The 15,088-nt window shown below is 38.5% G+C and overlaps 1 protein-coding gene across 2 annotated transcripts in view; it reads left to right on the top strand.

Moving 5' to 3' along the window:
* The window catches only part of LOC150088237 (procathepsin L-like), a 171,509-nt gene that overhangs the window by 21,962 nt on the left and 134,459 nt on the right, over positions 1-15,088 (top strand). The window contains exon 2 of one of the 2 annotated variants that reach the window (XM_090369398.1): positions 5,184-5,313. In XM_090369398.1, coding sequence (XP_090225524.1) covers positions 5,205-5,313 — 109 coding nt within the window. In that variant the 5' untranslated portion in view covers positions 5,184-5,204. The remainder of the gene's footprint in view (positions 1-5,183; positions 5,314-15,088) is intronic. The other variant, XM_090369399.1, reaches the window with a different exon arrangement.

The following is a 15,088-nucleotide window of genomic DNA, read 5'->3' on the forward strand; positions in this document are numbered from 1 at the left end:
GTTGATTCAACTACTGCTCATCTCAGTTGCCCAAATTATTCGCTGTATGATTTCTTTCACCTCAAAAGTGTTACTTGTGCTTATGTCCGTTCTGATATTCCCTGTCAGAGACTTGGTAATTTGGAATCTCCTCTTTTTGATCTTCTCTGGCTTAAAATCTCTCTACCTCATTGTGTCAAATTCATCTGTTGTCTCTACTGTTCTCCCAACTCCACTAATCACTTTGACTTCCTCTCTTTGCAACTTGACTTTCTCCAGTCCAACTTTCCTAACAGTGAGGTAATTTTCTTTGGTGATTTTAATGTTCACAACTCCAGCTGACTTCCGTTTTCTAGTCACACTAATCCAGCTGCTCGAGGTGCTGAGGCTTTTGCAATTACTAATGATCTTGCACAGATTGTTCATTTACCTACAAGAATACTAGACAATCCTAACCATACAGCCTGATCTTTTTCTCACAAACAACACTTCTAATACATGGCCGAAGTGAGTGGTCCTTTAGGCACCTCAGATCACAACTTGGTGACTGTCTCTTCTCCAATGGAGCCTTTATCTCATGGCTATTCCCAATTTTGTATTGTATGGCATTACAAGAATGCAAAATGGGATGACCTGCGAGATTTCTTTTCTTCTTTTCCTTGGTTGGATTACTGTTTCAAAACTTCTGATGTCAGTATTTGCTCAGATCGTGTCAGTGAAATTATTCTTGTAGGAATGGAATCCTTTATTCCTCACTCCACTTTAAAATCTCGTTCTTTATCTAAACCTTGGTTTTTCAATAAATATGCTAAGGCTGTTCAAGAGAAGACCGTTGCATATCGTAATTGGCTTGTTTCCAATTCAGTTTCATTTTCTGCCTACACCAAAGCTCGCAACAATTGTAAAGCAGTTATTAATCAGTCCAAACTAGATTTCAAACAGGCTAAGAGTAGAAAACTTGCCTCTTGCCCTAATGGTAGCTGAGCATTCTGGTCTCTTGCCAAAGCTTTTGCCCATCTCTGCTCCCACCTCTGTCAAAACCAGATGGTTCTGTTGTCACTTCAGCCAAGGATAAAGCTCACCTGCTAGCATCCCATTTTTCTTTCAACTCATGTATTTATGATCTTGGTAAAACACCTCCCAACATTCCCAACACACTCCATTCAATGCCTCCTGGGGTTTTCCGTCAAAAGGATGTCAGAAGGATTTTGACGAATCTTGATGCTAAGAAAGCTTCAGGTCCCGATGGTATTTCTCCACTTGTTCTCAAAACCTGTGCTCCTGAACTTACTCCTGTTCTTTGCCATCTTTTTTACTTTCTTATTCCAAAGGTGTTTTCCTTCTGCTTCAAAATTTGCTCATATCCAGTCAGTTCTTAAAAAGGTGACAAATCCCTCCCATCCAGTTATTGTCCCATTGCAATTACTTCTACTCTTTCTAAAGTAATGGAGAAATCAATTAACCGCCAACTCTTAAACTACCTAGAAACCTTCCGTCTGATCAACGATCGCCAGTATGGATTCTGTCAGTGTCGATCCACTGGTGATATTTTGGCTTATGTTTCCCATTTATGGACAAATTCAATGGAAAAGTTTGGTGAAACAGAAGCTGTTGCTCTTGACATCTCAAAGACTTTCGGTCATGTTTGGCACAAAGGTCTTCTAAACAAGCTTCAGTCTTATGGTTTGCCAACTGCTTTTTGTAATTGGTTATCCAGTTTTCTCTCTGATCGCTCACTGAGGGTGATGGTAGATGGGTCTTTATCTTCTAACTTCTCCACTAATGCTGGTGTTCCCCAAGGTTCAGTTCTTTTTGCTCTTATATATTAATTACCTTCTTCCATTGACTGGAAATCTTATCCATATTTTTGCCGATGATAACACATTGCATTCCATTTTCCATTTTGAGAAAACTTGCCCTGCTCAATCAGCTTCAACTTCTCGAACATCCGCTACCAATTCCTTAAATGCCGATCTCCAGGTATTTCTCCAGTGGGGCAAAGACAACTTAGTTGATTTCAATCCTTCTAAAACTCAGTCTTGTCTTATATCTCGCAAAAAGGATTCTTCTGCTCCTATGCTTATCTTTGGTGACAATCCGATTTTCTAGGCAAAATGATATATCTCTTTTGGGGATTACCCTGACTTCTAATTTCTCTTGGCACAAGCAGATTACAAATATTGCTTCCTCTGCATCTAAAAAACTTGGTTTTCTCTTTTGCTGTCGGTGTTACTTTTCTTCCAAACAGCTGTTCACTCTGTACAAATCGTAAATCCGCCCTACCATGGAATATCGTTCCCACATTTGGGGCGGTGCCCAGAAAACCTCTCTCAGGCTTCTAGATTCCATTCAGAAGAGGACAGTTAGGTTAATTAATGACTCCTCTCTAACAGAGTCTCTCCACTCGCTGTTTCATAGACGTACTGTTTCTGCTGCATGTCTTTTTTACAGATACTTCCATGTGCACTGTTCTTCTGAATTAACTTCTACAGAGTGTCTCAAAAATATTGGTACAAACGTTTAGGGGAGGTAGGTAACATCTAAAGGAATGTGAATCGCATAGGAACCCATAACCGGAAACGTCACTGGAAAGTAGTAGCAGAGGCACAAGAAGCAGAAATGACACAAGACAGTAATTAGCGGCAAACATTTATTTGACATAATATTAACAATGGAGTACGAGATGGTTGCATTTCATGATGTTACAACAGATGCTCGAAGGTTCCACCATGAGACGCGATGCATGCGTGACACCGATGCAGCATGGATTGGCGGACACGGTTGATCACACCTGGAGTTTCTTTGACAGTAGCAGCAGTGCAGACAAGTCTCGCTACGAGATCCATTTCCGTCTCCACAGGCGATTCATACATGATAGATTTGAGAGCCCCCCCACAGAAAGAAATCAAGACTCGATAAATCAGGTGAGCGTGGGGGCCAGGCAACGGGTCCACCACGGCCAATCCATCGACGTCCAAAGCGCCTGTTCAAATGGTCACGAACACAACTTACATAATGGGCAGGCGCTCCGTCATGTTGAAACCACATGTTGCGTCTCACATTTGCTGGAACATCGTCAAGTAAACCTTGTAGAACTTGTTCAAGAAATATCTGATATTTAGCTGAGTTCATGCGGGATAGTAACATGTATGGGCCGACTAAGTAGTCACCGACCATACCTGCCCACACATTTATTGCAAAGCGATGTTGTGCCATATGGGGGCGCACACCGTGTGGGCCCTCTGCTAATCCATACACTAGGTGCATGTCTGCCAGCTCACAGTTCGTATGTCGATGCATGCTCTTCGTGCGGCGACTACTGCTTGAATGAGTAAACGAGAAATTTTCCCTCTCATGAACTGATGAACAGTGCTGTGTACCGACTTACGGTGACGTTTCTGGTTATGGGTTTCTATGCGATTCACATTCCTTTAGATGTTACCTACCTCCCCTAAACGTTTGTACCAATATTTTTGAGACACCCTGTATAATTCCTGCTCACTCTTTCAAAACAGTCCGAACACGTACCGCGTCCAGCCAGCATCCATTTACTGTCAGTCTTCAAACTTACAGAACTAACTTTTTCATCTTCCTCATTTATTCATTCAACTGCCGTTTTCTGGAACAACCTTCCTTCATATGTATTTCCTGAAAATTATAGTCTACAGAAGTTCAAGTGTAATGTTAACAAACATCTTCTTTCGTCTTCTCAACCTCCAACCCAAGCACGGTGGTGCCTCCATGGCCAGGTGGGCACGAGCGGTAGTGCGTAGCACACGCTTCTTGATTTAACCGGGGTTAGAGTCCGTGACCACCAAATATGGAGGATGTGGAAAGGTCAGGGAATGACCACTGCATATTCTCGGAACAATATGGCCTTAGTTGCTAATGCTCCTAAAAAAACCAAATAATAACAACAACAACCCAAGCACGGTACTAAGCACTATAGGTCCTAATATCTCTTGTGTTTGGGGTTTTCATAAAAACACACACACACACACACACTCACACACTCCTATTTTCAATTTTGCTTTCCCAGTGCTTTTCCCGTCTCACCAAACTGACTCAACATTGCACTGTCCATCCACATCAAGTGGATTCATTTCTTTAGATTTTGTTTCATAACTAACAGCATAACCTCTCCTTCATTTCTATCCTACCTGTACACATTGTACTCACCAAATTCTCATTCTGCATTTCTTCTATCTGTGTGACACCACATCTCTGATATCTCAACAATATCTTCCTTTGATGTCTTGACCAGCACCTAAAATTCATCAAACTTATTTACTATACTCCTAGTATTGGTGTACATGCAAGTATACATGCACCTGTTCCTACTCTTAGTTACTCTAATACAGCCCATGTATTTACTTGTTCCATGATTACTTCCAGCAGTCCTTGAAATCCCCAGCACCTGTCTTACAAGTCTGGTGCTCATTCCAATAGAAGCAGTGCAAGAATCACTTTCACTTTCTGCCTGCTGCTTTTGTTAATCTATTAGTCTGTGAATTCCCCCAAGCTAACAGTTTTCTGACCTACCTAACACTGTCTTGATAGCATCAGCAAATATTCTTGCACCCTTTCTATTTAAGTGTATCCCATCCCTGTAGAAGAAGCACAGATCATGCTGAAAAAATTTCTACCCCATGAGCCTTTCACTGCTTTAAAAGGGTTAAGTAAACTAAATGCTGTTTATGTATTTACTTTTTCTCAAATGACATGCATAATTAGAATTAAAAAAGATTAGTTGCAGTTTAGATGTATGGAAAGTTGCATTCGGCCAAAGAGTAATTATTTGTCAGAATAATAAACTTTCACACAGTGTTGTTAGAAGTGGATAGTTTAAATAAATTTAGAGGTTTGGACAAATTATTGGGGGAATGGGCAAAGAAGTGGGTAAATTTTTATTTTTTGATTGTTCTTATATAAGCTTTGCTTCCTTATGTCATTATATCTATACTAATAAACCAGTTTTTTATTGGGGCCGTTCTGCAAATGGAACTGTTTATTCAACAAAATGATAAATGATAAATATTTAGTGCAGTTTTTATTTTCAAAAGAAGGAAAGCAGTCTTTAGAATAAATATAGGAAAATACCAAAAAATTTGCATGATTATTTAGAATATACACATAAAATTATTATTCACTAGCCTAAAGATGTAACAGATTGTTGTTTGAGCATTATTTTTATTTTTCCCCAGTAATTTAAATTTTTTATCAGCATGAAGTGGCTTGGGATAGCTTGTCTACAGTTGATAATTATAGTAGCAGTTGCTGTTAGACCTTCTGATGTAATAAAAGAAGAGTGGGAAAATTTTAAGAGAAGACATGGTAAGTGGATCTATTAGAAACATTTGCATTGAGTGATCAATTGTGATTTAACTTTAAAATGTTTTAATATGAAGGGTAAGCTCAAGGTTTAAAATATTTTTATGTGAAGCTCAAGGGTTTCTAATTATCAAGTTTACAGTAAGGATTATTTAAGATTGTCTTTGAAGTTAGCTCACTTTATTCTGCTTGTATTCAGATTTCTATATGGTGAATTTTTAAATTAAAAGAAGACTACAAAGAGAAGCCTTTGTTTAATATAAAATAAAGGCTGCTTATTGTTACATTCAGTAGTTATAAATCTTTTAGACTGATAGATTGGTTATGAGGCAATTATCTGAACTATTCTTCAGAAATATTAGTATTGGCCATTCAGTACTATTATATTATGTTATACATTGAAAACTAATTAACCTACCGAGCATAGCTTGTATTTTTTATCCTCTCATGTCAGGTTCAGTTAATCAGCTGATTCTCAGTAACAATTCAGGAATGCTGCAATAAATGTGTGTCATTTGTGTTAAAGCAAAGGATTCATACTCAGAATCAGTAAAGAAGGATAAAAATTAGTTAGATCAAATACATATATATTGGACACATTCATAAAACCAAAATATATTCAACTAGTACAAAACCAAAAAAAATTTTTTTTGGTTTATCATCACAGCTCAATAATTTTCTTGGGCAAGAAAATTGGAATTTAAACTAAAATCCTTTACTTGTATTCTGCATGTAGATCCATTTAGAATGTTGATGAACATATCCGATGTGATATTTGTGCTTTTCTCTGTATTTTTCTCTTTGTTATTTTATTTTTTTAAATGGAACATATACTAAATAACTTTATAGGTAATCTCTCCATTAAATTCACTTGGTCTGAGTTTCTATTTCCCAAATTCTTAAATCAAAGTAAAAAAGAAAAAACATGTGGTTTCATTACAAAATGATTAAATTCATATTAAACACTTCTTTTTTTCTTTACGATGTGAATATACTTCTGAAACTAAATTAAGTACATTTTTGGAAGGAACTAGTATAACCTGTATTAGCAAGCAAAAAAATATAGTGGTACCTCGGTATACGTCCTTAATCCGTTCCAGATCCTTGGACATATACCAAACGAATTTTTCCCATAAGAAATAAAGGGAAAATGATTACTATGTTCCCATGAAAAAAAATCCTATTGTTATTGGCATATTATACATTGATGAGGTTGTATAAAATAATTTAAACACTGCTTAATACTAAAATACATAAATACAAAAGCAATTAGATGAAATAAATGAAAATTTAACAAACTTTAATTTTCTCTTTTCTGTCTCTTTTCCCTACTCAGACCTGGTTGAGGATCACCAGGTTTGACGTTTACTAAAAATCTGTCCAAAGAACTTTGCTTCTGCCTTCTCCTCAGGATGTTTCGGAAATGTGACATTGTCTGGTCATTCCAGACAATGCTATTATGGCTTGTTTGGGCTTTGTTGGGGTGGTACTTCTCTGCAAAGTTTTTGACATTCATCCATCCATTTGGCAAAGATTTCCTTGATTAATGAAGTAGGGGCTTCCTCTGTCTCCTCCGAGCCCGAAGAGAGTATATATCCATCTTAGTCTTGTGCTCCTCCTTCTCAAGTTCCTGCAGCTCCTCAGTGGTCAGCTCTTTCCTGTACCCCTCCACTAACTCCTCCACATTACCATCACTCATATCCAGACCCATGGACCTGCCCAGAGAGACAATATCCTCCACTATAGGCACAGCCTCAAAGTCCCTTTCAGTCACTGCTTCTGGCCACAAATTCCTCCAAGCAGAGTTCATTGTTCTGTAGGAAACTTCCTGCCAGGCTTTGTCAATTAGAGATATGCAAATGGACAATAGTAAAGTGATCTTTCCAAAACTCTCTCAGGGTTAATTCTGTGTCAGAGGTCACTTCAAAGCACCTCTGGAATAGTGCTTTAGTGTAGAGTTTCTTGAAATTACTGATGACCTGCTGGTCCATGGACTGAATGAGAGGAGTCGTGTTGGGGGGAGGAACTTTTACAGTGATGAAGTCAGATTCCGGCAGCACATAGTCTTGCAAGCTTGGAGGGTGAGCTGGAGCATTGTCCATTATGAGGAGGGCCTTCAGAGGCAGGTTTTTCTCCTCTAAATAACTTTTTACACTTGGCCCAAACATAACATTAAACCACTTGCTGAAATATTCTCTGGTTATCCAAGCCTTGCTGTTTGACCTCCACATCACAGGTAACTGAGTTTTCTACACGTTATGATTCTTAAAGGCCCTCGGGTTTTCAGAGTGGTAGATCAGTAGAGGCTTCAGTTTGCAATCCCCACTTGCATTGCCACAGAACAAGAGAGTTAGCCTGTCCTTCATTGGCTTGTGCTCTGGCAATGCCTTCTCCTTTGTGTAATATAGGTCCTGTTAGGCATTTTCTTCCAAAACAGGCCTGTTTCGTCACAATTAAAAACTTGTTGGGGAACAAAACCCTCAGCCTCCACAAATTCCCCAAACTCTGTAACAAAATCATTGGCGGCATATTTATCAGCACTGGCTTCCTCTCCATGCCTCACAACACTGTGAATGCCAGTCCTCTTCTTAAAATTATCAAACCAGCCATGGCTGGGTTTAAACACTTCACTTTCTTGGCTCGTTCCTGCCTTGTCTTTTAAAAGATGGGCATGCATCAGTTTTGCCTTTTCACAAATCATTGCCTCCGATACGCTATTGCCAGCACACTGTTTTTCTGTTATCCAGATCAAAGGCAATTTCTCAACTCTAATGTCCCTGATCTTTGTTTGGTAATCGATTTCACAACGTTAGCAGATTTAATTACATCTTTGTTTTTCACAATCGTAGATACCGTCGTTCTCGGCATAAGGTATGCAGCAGCCAAGTTCCAGATACGCATGCCACCTTCATACTTTTTAACAATCTCTTTTTTCACCTCCATGGTGATCCTAACCATTCTCTTCATTGCTTGACTCTTCTCATTAACTTTCTTAGAACTCATGGTTAATGAATTTACAGAAAATTTACACGAAAAAACACAAAATCATGTGAAAATTCACAGAGAGTTATAGCGCGGGTTGTTCTCTGAATGGTAGAAACAGTCGTACTGACGCTCGTGGGCAGTCATGGCAGAGATGCCAGATCTTACCCCTCTCCAAAAACCGGATTCAGTCGATCGAGGACGTAAGCGTGCATACGTCCTCAGTCGGTTTTATTCGGAAAGCCGAGTGAGGACGGGCACGTGTACTTTGCTAGCTTCCATCCTTGGTTGGATTTTATTTGGTTTTTGGAGAGGGGATAAGATCTGGCATCTCTGAGTCGGGGCTTTGTCTCGAGAGAGGTAAACAAGGGTAGCGTGCGATGTCGTATTCCAAACAAAGGTCGTATACCAAACAAAATTTTTCGCGTCCAAACACGTATATCAAGTTGGACTTATTCCAAATCGGACATATACCGAGGTACCACTGTATATAAAAAATAAAAATCGGTAAAAAAAGCATAATTGATTAATGACTGGAATTAAAAAGAATTAAATGCAAATTTTCTAATTTTTAGTTATCAATTAACCAAACAGTTAATTGATAACTTGGAGGAGAAATTGCTGAAGTTAGACATAAGGAAGGCACCTGGAGTACATGGGATCTATCCAGTTATATTAAAGGAGGCAGCAGAGGAAGTAAGCAGGCCCTTAACCATGGTTATGAGGGCATCCATGGACTCAGGGGAGGTCCCCAAGGACTGGTTATGTAAATGTATCCCAAATTCACAAAAGGGGATCAAAAGGTGAAACGAATAATTACAAACCTGTTAATTTAACTTCTGTTCCTGGGAAAATAATGGAGTCACTGGTTAAAGAAGCACTGCAGCATCATCTAGACAAGACTGCAATTATAGTTCAGCACAGCATGGGTTTGTTGATATGACAATGTGGTCACAAAGGAACTGGATGCAAAAAATAATTTTGATATCATATACTTGGATTTTAGGAAAGCTTTTGATACTGTTGCACATGGAAGACTACTGTACAAATTGGAGCAGTATGGCATTTAAGGGCAAGTTGCTACAATGTATAAAAGGATGGTTCAGTGGGAGAAGACAGAGTGTAATCAATGGACACTGCTCTTCAAGGACTAATGTTATTAGCGTAGTTCCCCCCTAGGGAACTACGCTAATAACATTAGTCCTTGAAGAGCAGTGTCCATTCTTGTTTTCTGTATTTATCAGTGATATTGATGAAGGTATATATCAGGCTTAATGTCCAAGTTTGCAGATGATACGAAGATTGGTAGGGTTCACCACTGCAACCGGATCTAAAAAAGTTAGCAAATGTGCTGAGAGGTGACAATTGAACTTTAACATTGACAAATCCAAAGTAATATGGGTAGCAGTAACCCATACCAACTGTGTGGTACTACACTCAGGAAGGTGGAGAATGAAAAAGACCTGGGGGTAATTGTGCAGTCAGATATGAAGTTCTCTGAGTAGTGCAGACAGGCTGCCAGAGCAGGTTCCTATGTAGCATTGACAAAACTCATGGAGTTTTGTCAATGACATAGGAATTTTGCTAGCAGAGACAAGGGGGTGATTATCCCTTTGTATAAGGCAATGGTCAGGCCACACCGTGAGTACTGTATACAGGTCTGGAGGCCTCATTTTAGGAATGATGTAGAGTTGCTAGAACGAGTACAGAGAAGGGCAACAAAATTGGTGAAGGGTGTGCTTACAAAGAAAGGCTTAAGTTCTGCAAATTGCAACATCTGGAGACTAAGTACTTGAGAGGTGATCTGATTGAGGTGTACAAGGCCTTGAATGGATTGAGCAGGCTCAATGCTGATGGGATTCTTCCTGTTGCTCAGATTACAAACCTGAGGAGGCATAAACTGAAATTGAGGAAAGACAGTTGTCGAATAGATGTGCAGAAATTTGCCTTTAGCCAGCTGGTAGTTGATTGCTGGAACAAACTTCCATCTGTTTTTGTGGAAGTTGATAGCTTAAATAAATTCAAGGCAGAACTAGATGAATGAATGGATCAGTAAAAATGGGAAGGTTTTTTTTTTTTTTTTTTTTTTGGATGATGCTGTATAAGCTTGCTTTCTTGCATTACATGCCTCTACCAATGCTAATGCTAACTATGTCCTTTGCACTTCTTGTAACATAATTGCATAGATTTCATGAGCCCTAGGTATTTTGCTTGGTTTTAGCTGCAGCAGTTTATCTTCCACCTTACTTCCTATTTTTATAAAATCATTTAACTTCCAATCATTATTAGATATACTTCTATTAACATCATCTCTAAAACTTCATGTTTGAATGTAGATGCAAGATATGAATTCAATTTATCAGCAATATAGACAGAAAGTATTCCTTGTACACAAAAAATTTCTTACTGATTTTCTCTGTATTCTTAGCCAAATCTTTCTCATAATCTGCCTTAGCTTGCCTAACTCCCCAAATAACATACATACAGTAAAGTCCCATGGTCGCTGATTTAATATAAAATGAAACCTAAAAAAAAAAAATGTGAATTTTAAAGCGGTGTGAAGATTTTCCGCCATAAAAAACATGGGCGTGGCTAAAATCATCTTGCCCGGTTAAAACAGCACTCAGTGAGTGGGGGGAGAGGGGGTAACAAAATCACAAGTGCAGATGTTTATGGCTAATTCTTGTTCAGTATGTGGTATGCACTTGTCATGGAAGGTTTCTTTGTTTGCTTTTAATTGATATGGTTACAAAAGTGGAAAATCTTCCACTTGCAGTGTGTTAGTGTAAACAGGGGGCTTACAGGGGAACAGGTATCCTGTGTATTATCAGACAGCCTAAAACACTGATGGATCCAATATCTCTCTATTACAGAAGATTTAGGAGAAGTCCGGTGGACTGCCTCCCTAAAATCCACTCATGCACTCCTTCTCGATGGTAAGCCCTGTTACGTCACTTAGGTGGCAACGAACGTGTAGAGTGGTTCTCTTCAAGACGCCTGGTCAGCTGGTCAGCGTGAAGAGGAAAAGACCAAACCCTCCAGCATATGGCAGCACGACAAAACAAATGGCCCTCAGTCCCCGGCAGCTTTCACTCTCCCTCTTACGGCAGCGAGAGGATCAGAGTGGAAGCAGAGGGTGCTAAGAATCTCTGGGTACGACCAGGCTGCCATGCACGGACACTGAACTTGGCCTGTTATAACGTAAGATCACTCATCAATGAACACAGGATATTAGAGCTGGAAAAGGAATTAGAAAATGTGAATTGGAATATCATTGGTTTGGCTGAAACAAGAAGAAGAAATGAGTCACTTATAAGTTTATCAAGTGGAAATCTGCTGTATACCAATGGAAACAGTGAAAGGAGTGAAGGTGGGGTTGGGTTTCTGGTCCATAAAGATTTAAAAAACAACATTTTGGAATTCAAAAGTACATCACCAAGGGTGTCAAGACTAACACTCAAGATTTCTAAGAGGTACAAGCTAAACATTATAATGATTTATGCACCAACATCGAGCCACGATGATGAAGAGGTTGAAGAAATGTACACCGAAATTGAGAGTCTTCTAGATGAGCAGAAAACCCACTACACTATTATTATGGGGGACTTCAATGCTAAGGTTGGAAAAAGGCAAAACAGCATAGAAAGAGGAACTATAGGAAATTTTGGAATTGGTGAAAGAAATAAAAGAGGTGAAAGACTTGTGGAATTTGCAGAATCTCAAGGACTGTCAGTAATGAACACTTCTTTCAAGAAAAGAGTGAACAGAAAGTGGACATGGAAGAGTCCAAATGGATTAACAACTAATGAAATCGACTTCATCCTCACTAACGGAAGATATATTGTGAATGATGTTACCGCCCTGAATAAGGTAAATGTTGGAAGTGATCACAGAATGGTAAGATATACATTTGATATAGATGTTGGAAAGGAAAGGAAAAAACTGACTCGAGCAAATAATACAAAAGGTCTTTGAGATAACAGAAGAGGAGAAAAAGCAGTATGTACTGAAACTTAAGAACAAGTTTGAGCTTCTGCAGACTGCTCAGGACCAAGATATCGACGAAGAATATTACAACTCTCTGAAAGTGATAAAGCCCAAGAAACGTATAGGGAAAAAAGAAATCCAAAGAAGAAAAAATTTGTCAAGAAACACTTGTCATGATGAACCGAAGACGACAAATGAAGAGCAAGAAAAACACTGACAGGGAGAAAATTGAGTATACTGAGTTATGCAAAGCCATCAGAAAGAGGCTCAAGAGGGCATAAGAAGATTTAACACAAGAAAAGTAGAACAAGCATTAAGGGAAAACAAAGGATTTAAATCAGCAGCCGCGAGCAGTAATACAGAAAGACAAATGATACTGAAACTGAAGAATAGCGATGGTGTACTTATAAACAGCAGAGAAGGCATAATTCAAATAGCAGAAGACTACTATAGAGAATTATACAAGGAGCGAGGGAATGATGCCAGCAGTGGGGAAGATGGATTGCAAAGTAGCAACACATACGACATGCCCGATATTCTTCCTGATGAGGTAGAACATGCTTTGAAGAAAATGAAGAATCAGAAAGCCCCGGGGGAAGATGAAGTTACTGTAGAGTTGTTAAAATTGGGAGGAAGAGACATAACACAAAAACTGGCAAGGCTCTTCACAAAGTGCATTAGAAAAGGTGTGATGCCTAAGTAGTGGAATAATGCAATCATAGTTTTGCTGCTTAAAAAAGGAGATAAATTGGAAATTATAAACCAATTAGCTTGTTATCCCACATCTACAAGTTATTCACAAGGGTCATTACTAACAGATTAGAAAGAATACTTGATGAGAATCAACCGAAAGAGCAAGCTGGCTTTAGGACAGGATTCTCAACTATGGATCACCTTCACGTAATATCACAGCTAATGGAGAAAGCAAATGAATATAAAACACCATGTTTCGGCAATGTTTCGGGCACTGGAAAGACAAGGCATAGATACCCCATATATTATGATTTTGAAGAAAATATATCAGAGTGCTTCCTCCTTTATTAGACTAGACAAAGACAGTAGCAAATTTAAAATCGAGAAAGGAGTTCGACAAGGAGACACAATATCTCCGAAGCTGTTTACTGCTGCCCTTGAGGAAGCTTTCAGAAAATTGGACTGGTCGCAGAAAGGAGTCAATGTGAACGGAGAGTACCTAAACCATTTACGATTTGCAGATGACATTGTGGTCATAAGCCACGATCCCAAAGAATTAGAGGAAAATCTTAATCGGTTATGCACAATTAGTAAGGATTTTGGACTAAAGATGAATATGGCTAAAACAAAAGTAATGATGAACAAGTATGCCACAGAAAGGGAAATAATGAACGAACGAGCAGTAATTGAAAAGGTGGAGTCATATACTTATCTGGGACAAGTTATTAGCTGTAATAATGATAAATGGCTGGAAATCAAGAGAAGAATAAATTTTGGATGGATAGCATTCAGGAAATATAGTCACATACCGAAGAGCAATATCCCAGTTTGTCTGAAATGTAAAATAATGAACCAATGTATACTCCCCACCATGACTTATGGAAGTGAAACTTGGGCACTCACCAAAAGAATGGAAGAGAAGCTGAGAACTACACAGCGAAGAATGGAACGAATTATATTGGGAATCAGACTGTTAGATAAGAAGAGAAACACATGGATTAGCCAGCAAAACTCAAGTAAAGGACATTCTTATCAAAACTAAATAACTAAAATGGTCTTGGGCAGGACACATAGCTTGAAGACATGATGACAGATGGATTAAGAAAATAACAGAATGGTATCCAAGAGGAGCTTGAAGAAAACCTGGAAGACAAAGGCGGAGATGGATAGATGAAATTCATGAGTTTTTGGGTAGTAAATGGATGGCCAGTGCTAAAAAAAAAGGAACTGGAAAGTTGCTGGAGAGGCCTTCATCCTGCAGTGGATTGAAAATGGCTGATGATGATGATGAGTGTAAACAGAATTTTTCGAGTTTGTTAACAGTTAAAAGAAAGTGACTTTATTGTGGACAAGTTTTTTTAACCCCTACAAAAATATGGCTACGAATAACAAGGGAATTGTGAAAAGATCAAAGAAGGTGATGACATTAGCGAATAAAATTGAGTTATTAGACAAAATTTCTAATAGTGAAAGTGTCCCATCAGAGGCAAAACATTATAAAATCAATGGGTCAATGGTATGATCAATCAAGAAATCGGAAGAAAAAATCCACCATAGTGTCCATGAAAATGTGGTAATTGCTTAAAAAATTTGCTCTGTAACTCGTGATGTTAAATTAGAAAAAATGGGAAAAGCTGTGGATAGAAGACCTAACTCAAAATAAAATTCCATTAAATTCACTCATCATTCGTGAAAAGGCAAAACATCTTTATCAACGCTTTAGCGAAACTGGTGATAGCACTGGCGGGATAAGTTTTTTAGCTAGCAAAGGTTTGTTTCTAAGATTTAAAAATCGATATGTCCTTCATAACGTGAAACTTGTAGGCGAGTCTGCTTCAGCGGATTTTGTGGCTGTATAAAGTTTCCCGACTGAATTAAAAAAATTAATTATTTTGGAAATAAACAAGGAATTACCTTTTATTCAGTGTGTAGGATTTTTTCTTTCTCAAATCTCCTTATACGAATAAATTACGAAATACTTAAAACAAATTTACATAATTAAAATAATTTAAAACTCATAATGTATTCCTCACTGTTGACACATGGACAGTCCAGCACCCCAGGATTACAGTGGAGAACCCCACCCCGATCCCAGAAATATTAAACCCCCCATGCA

Source organism: Mastigoproctus giganteus, chromosome 3 (assembly GCF_048544385.1).
Source record: "Mastigoproctus giganteus isolate SK-2022 chromosome 3, ASM4854438v1, whole genome shotgun sequence".
Taxonomy (NCBI): domain Eukaryota; kingdom Metazoa; phylum Arthropoda; class Arachnida; order Uropygi; family Thelyphonidae; genus Mastigoproctus; species Mastigoproctus giganteus.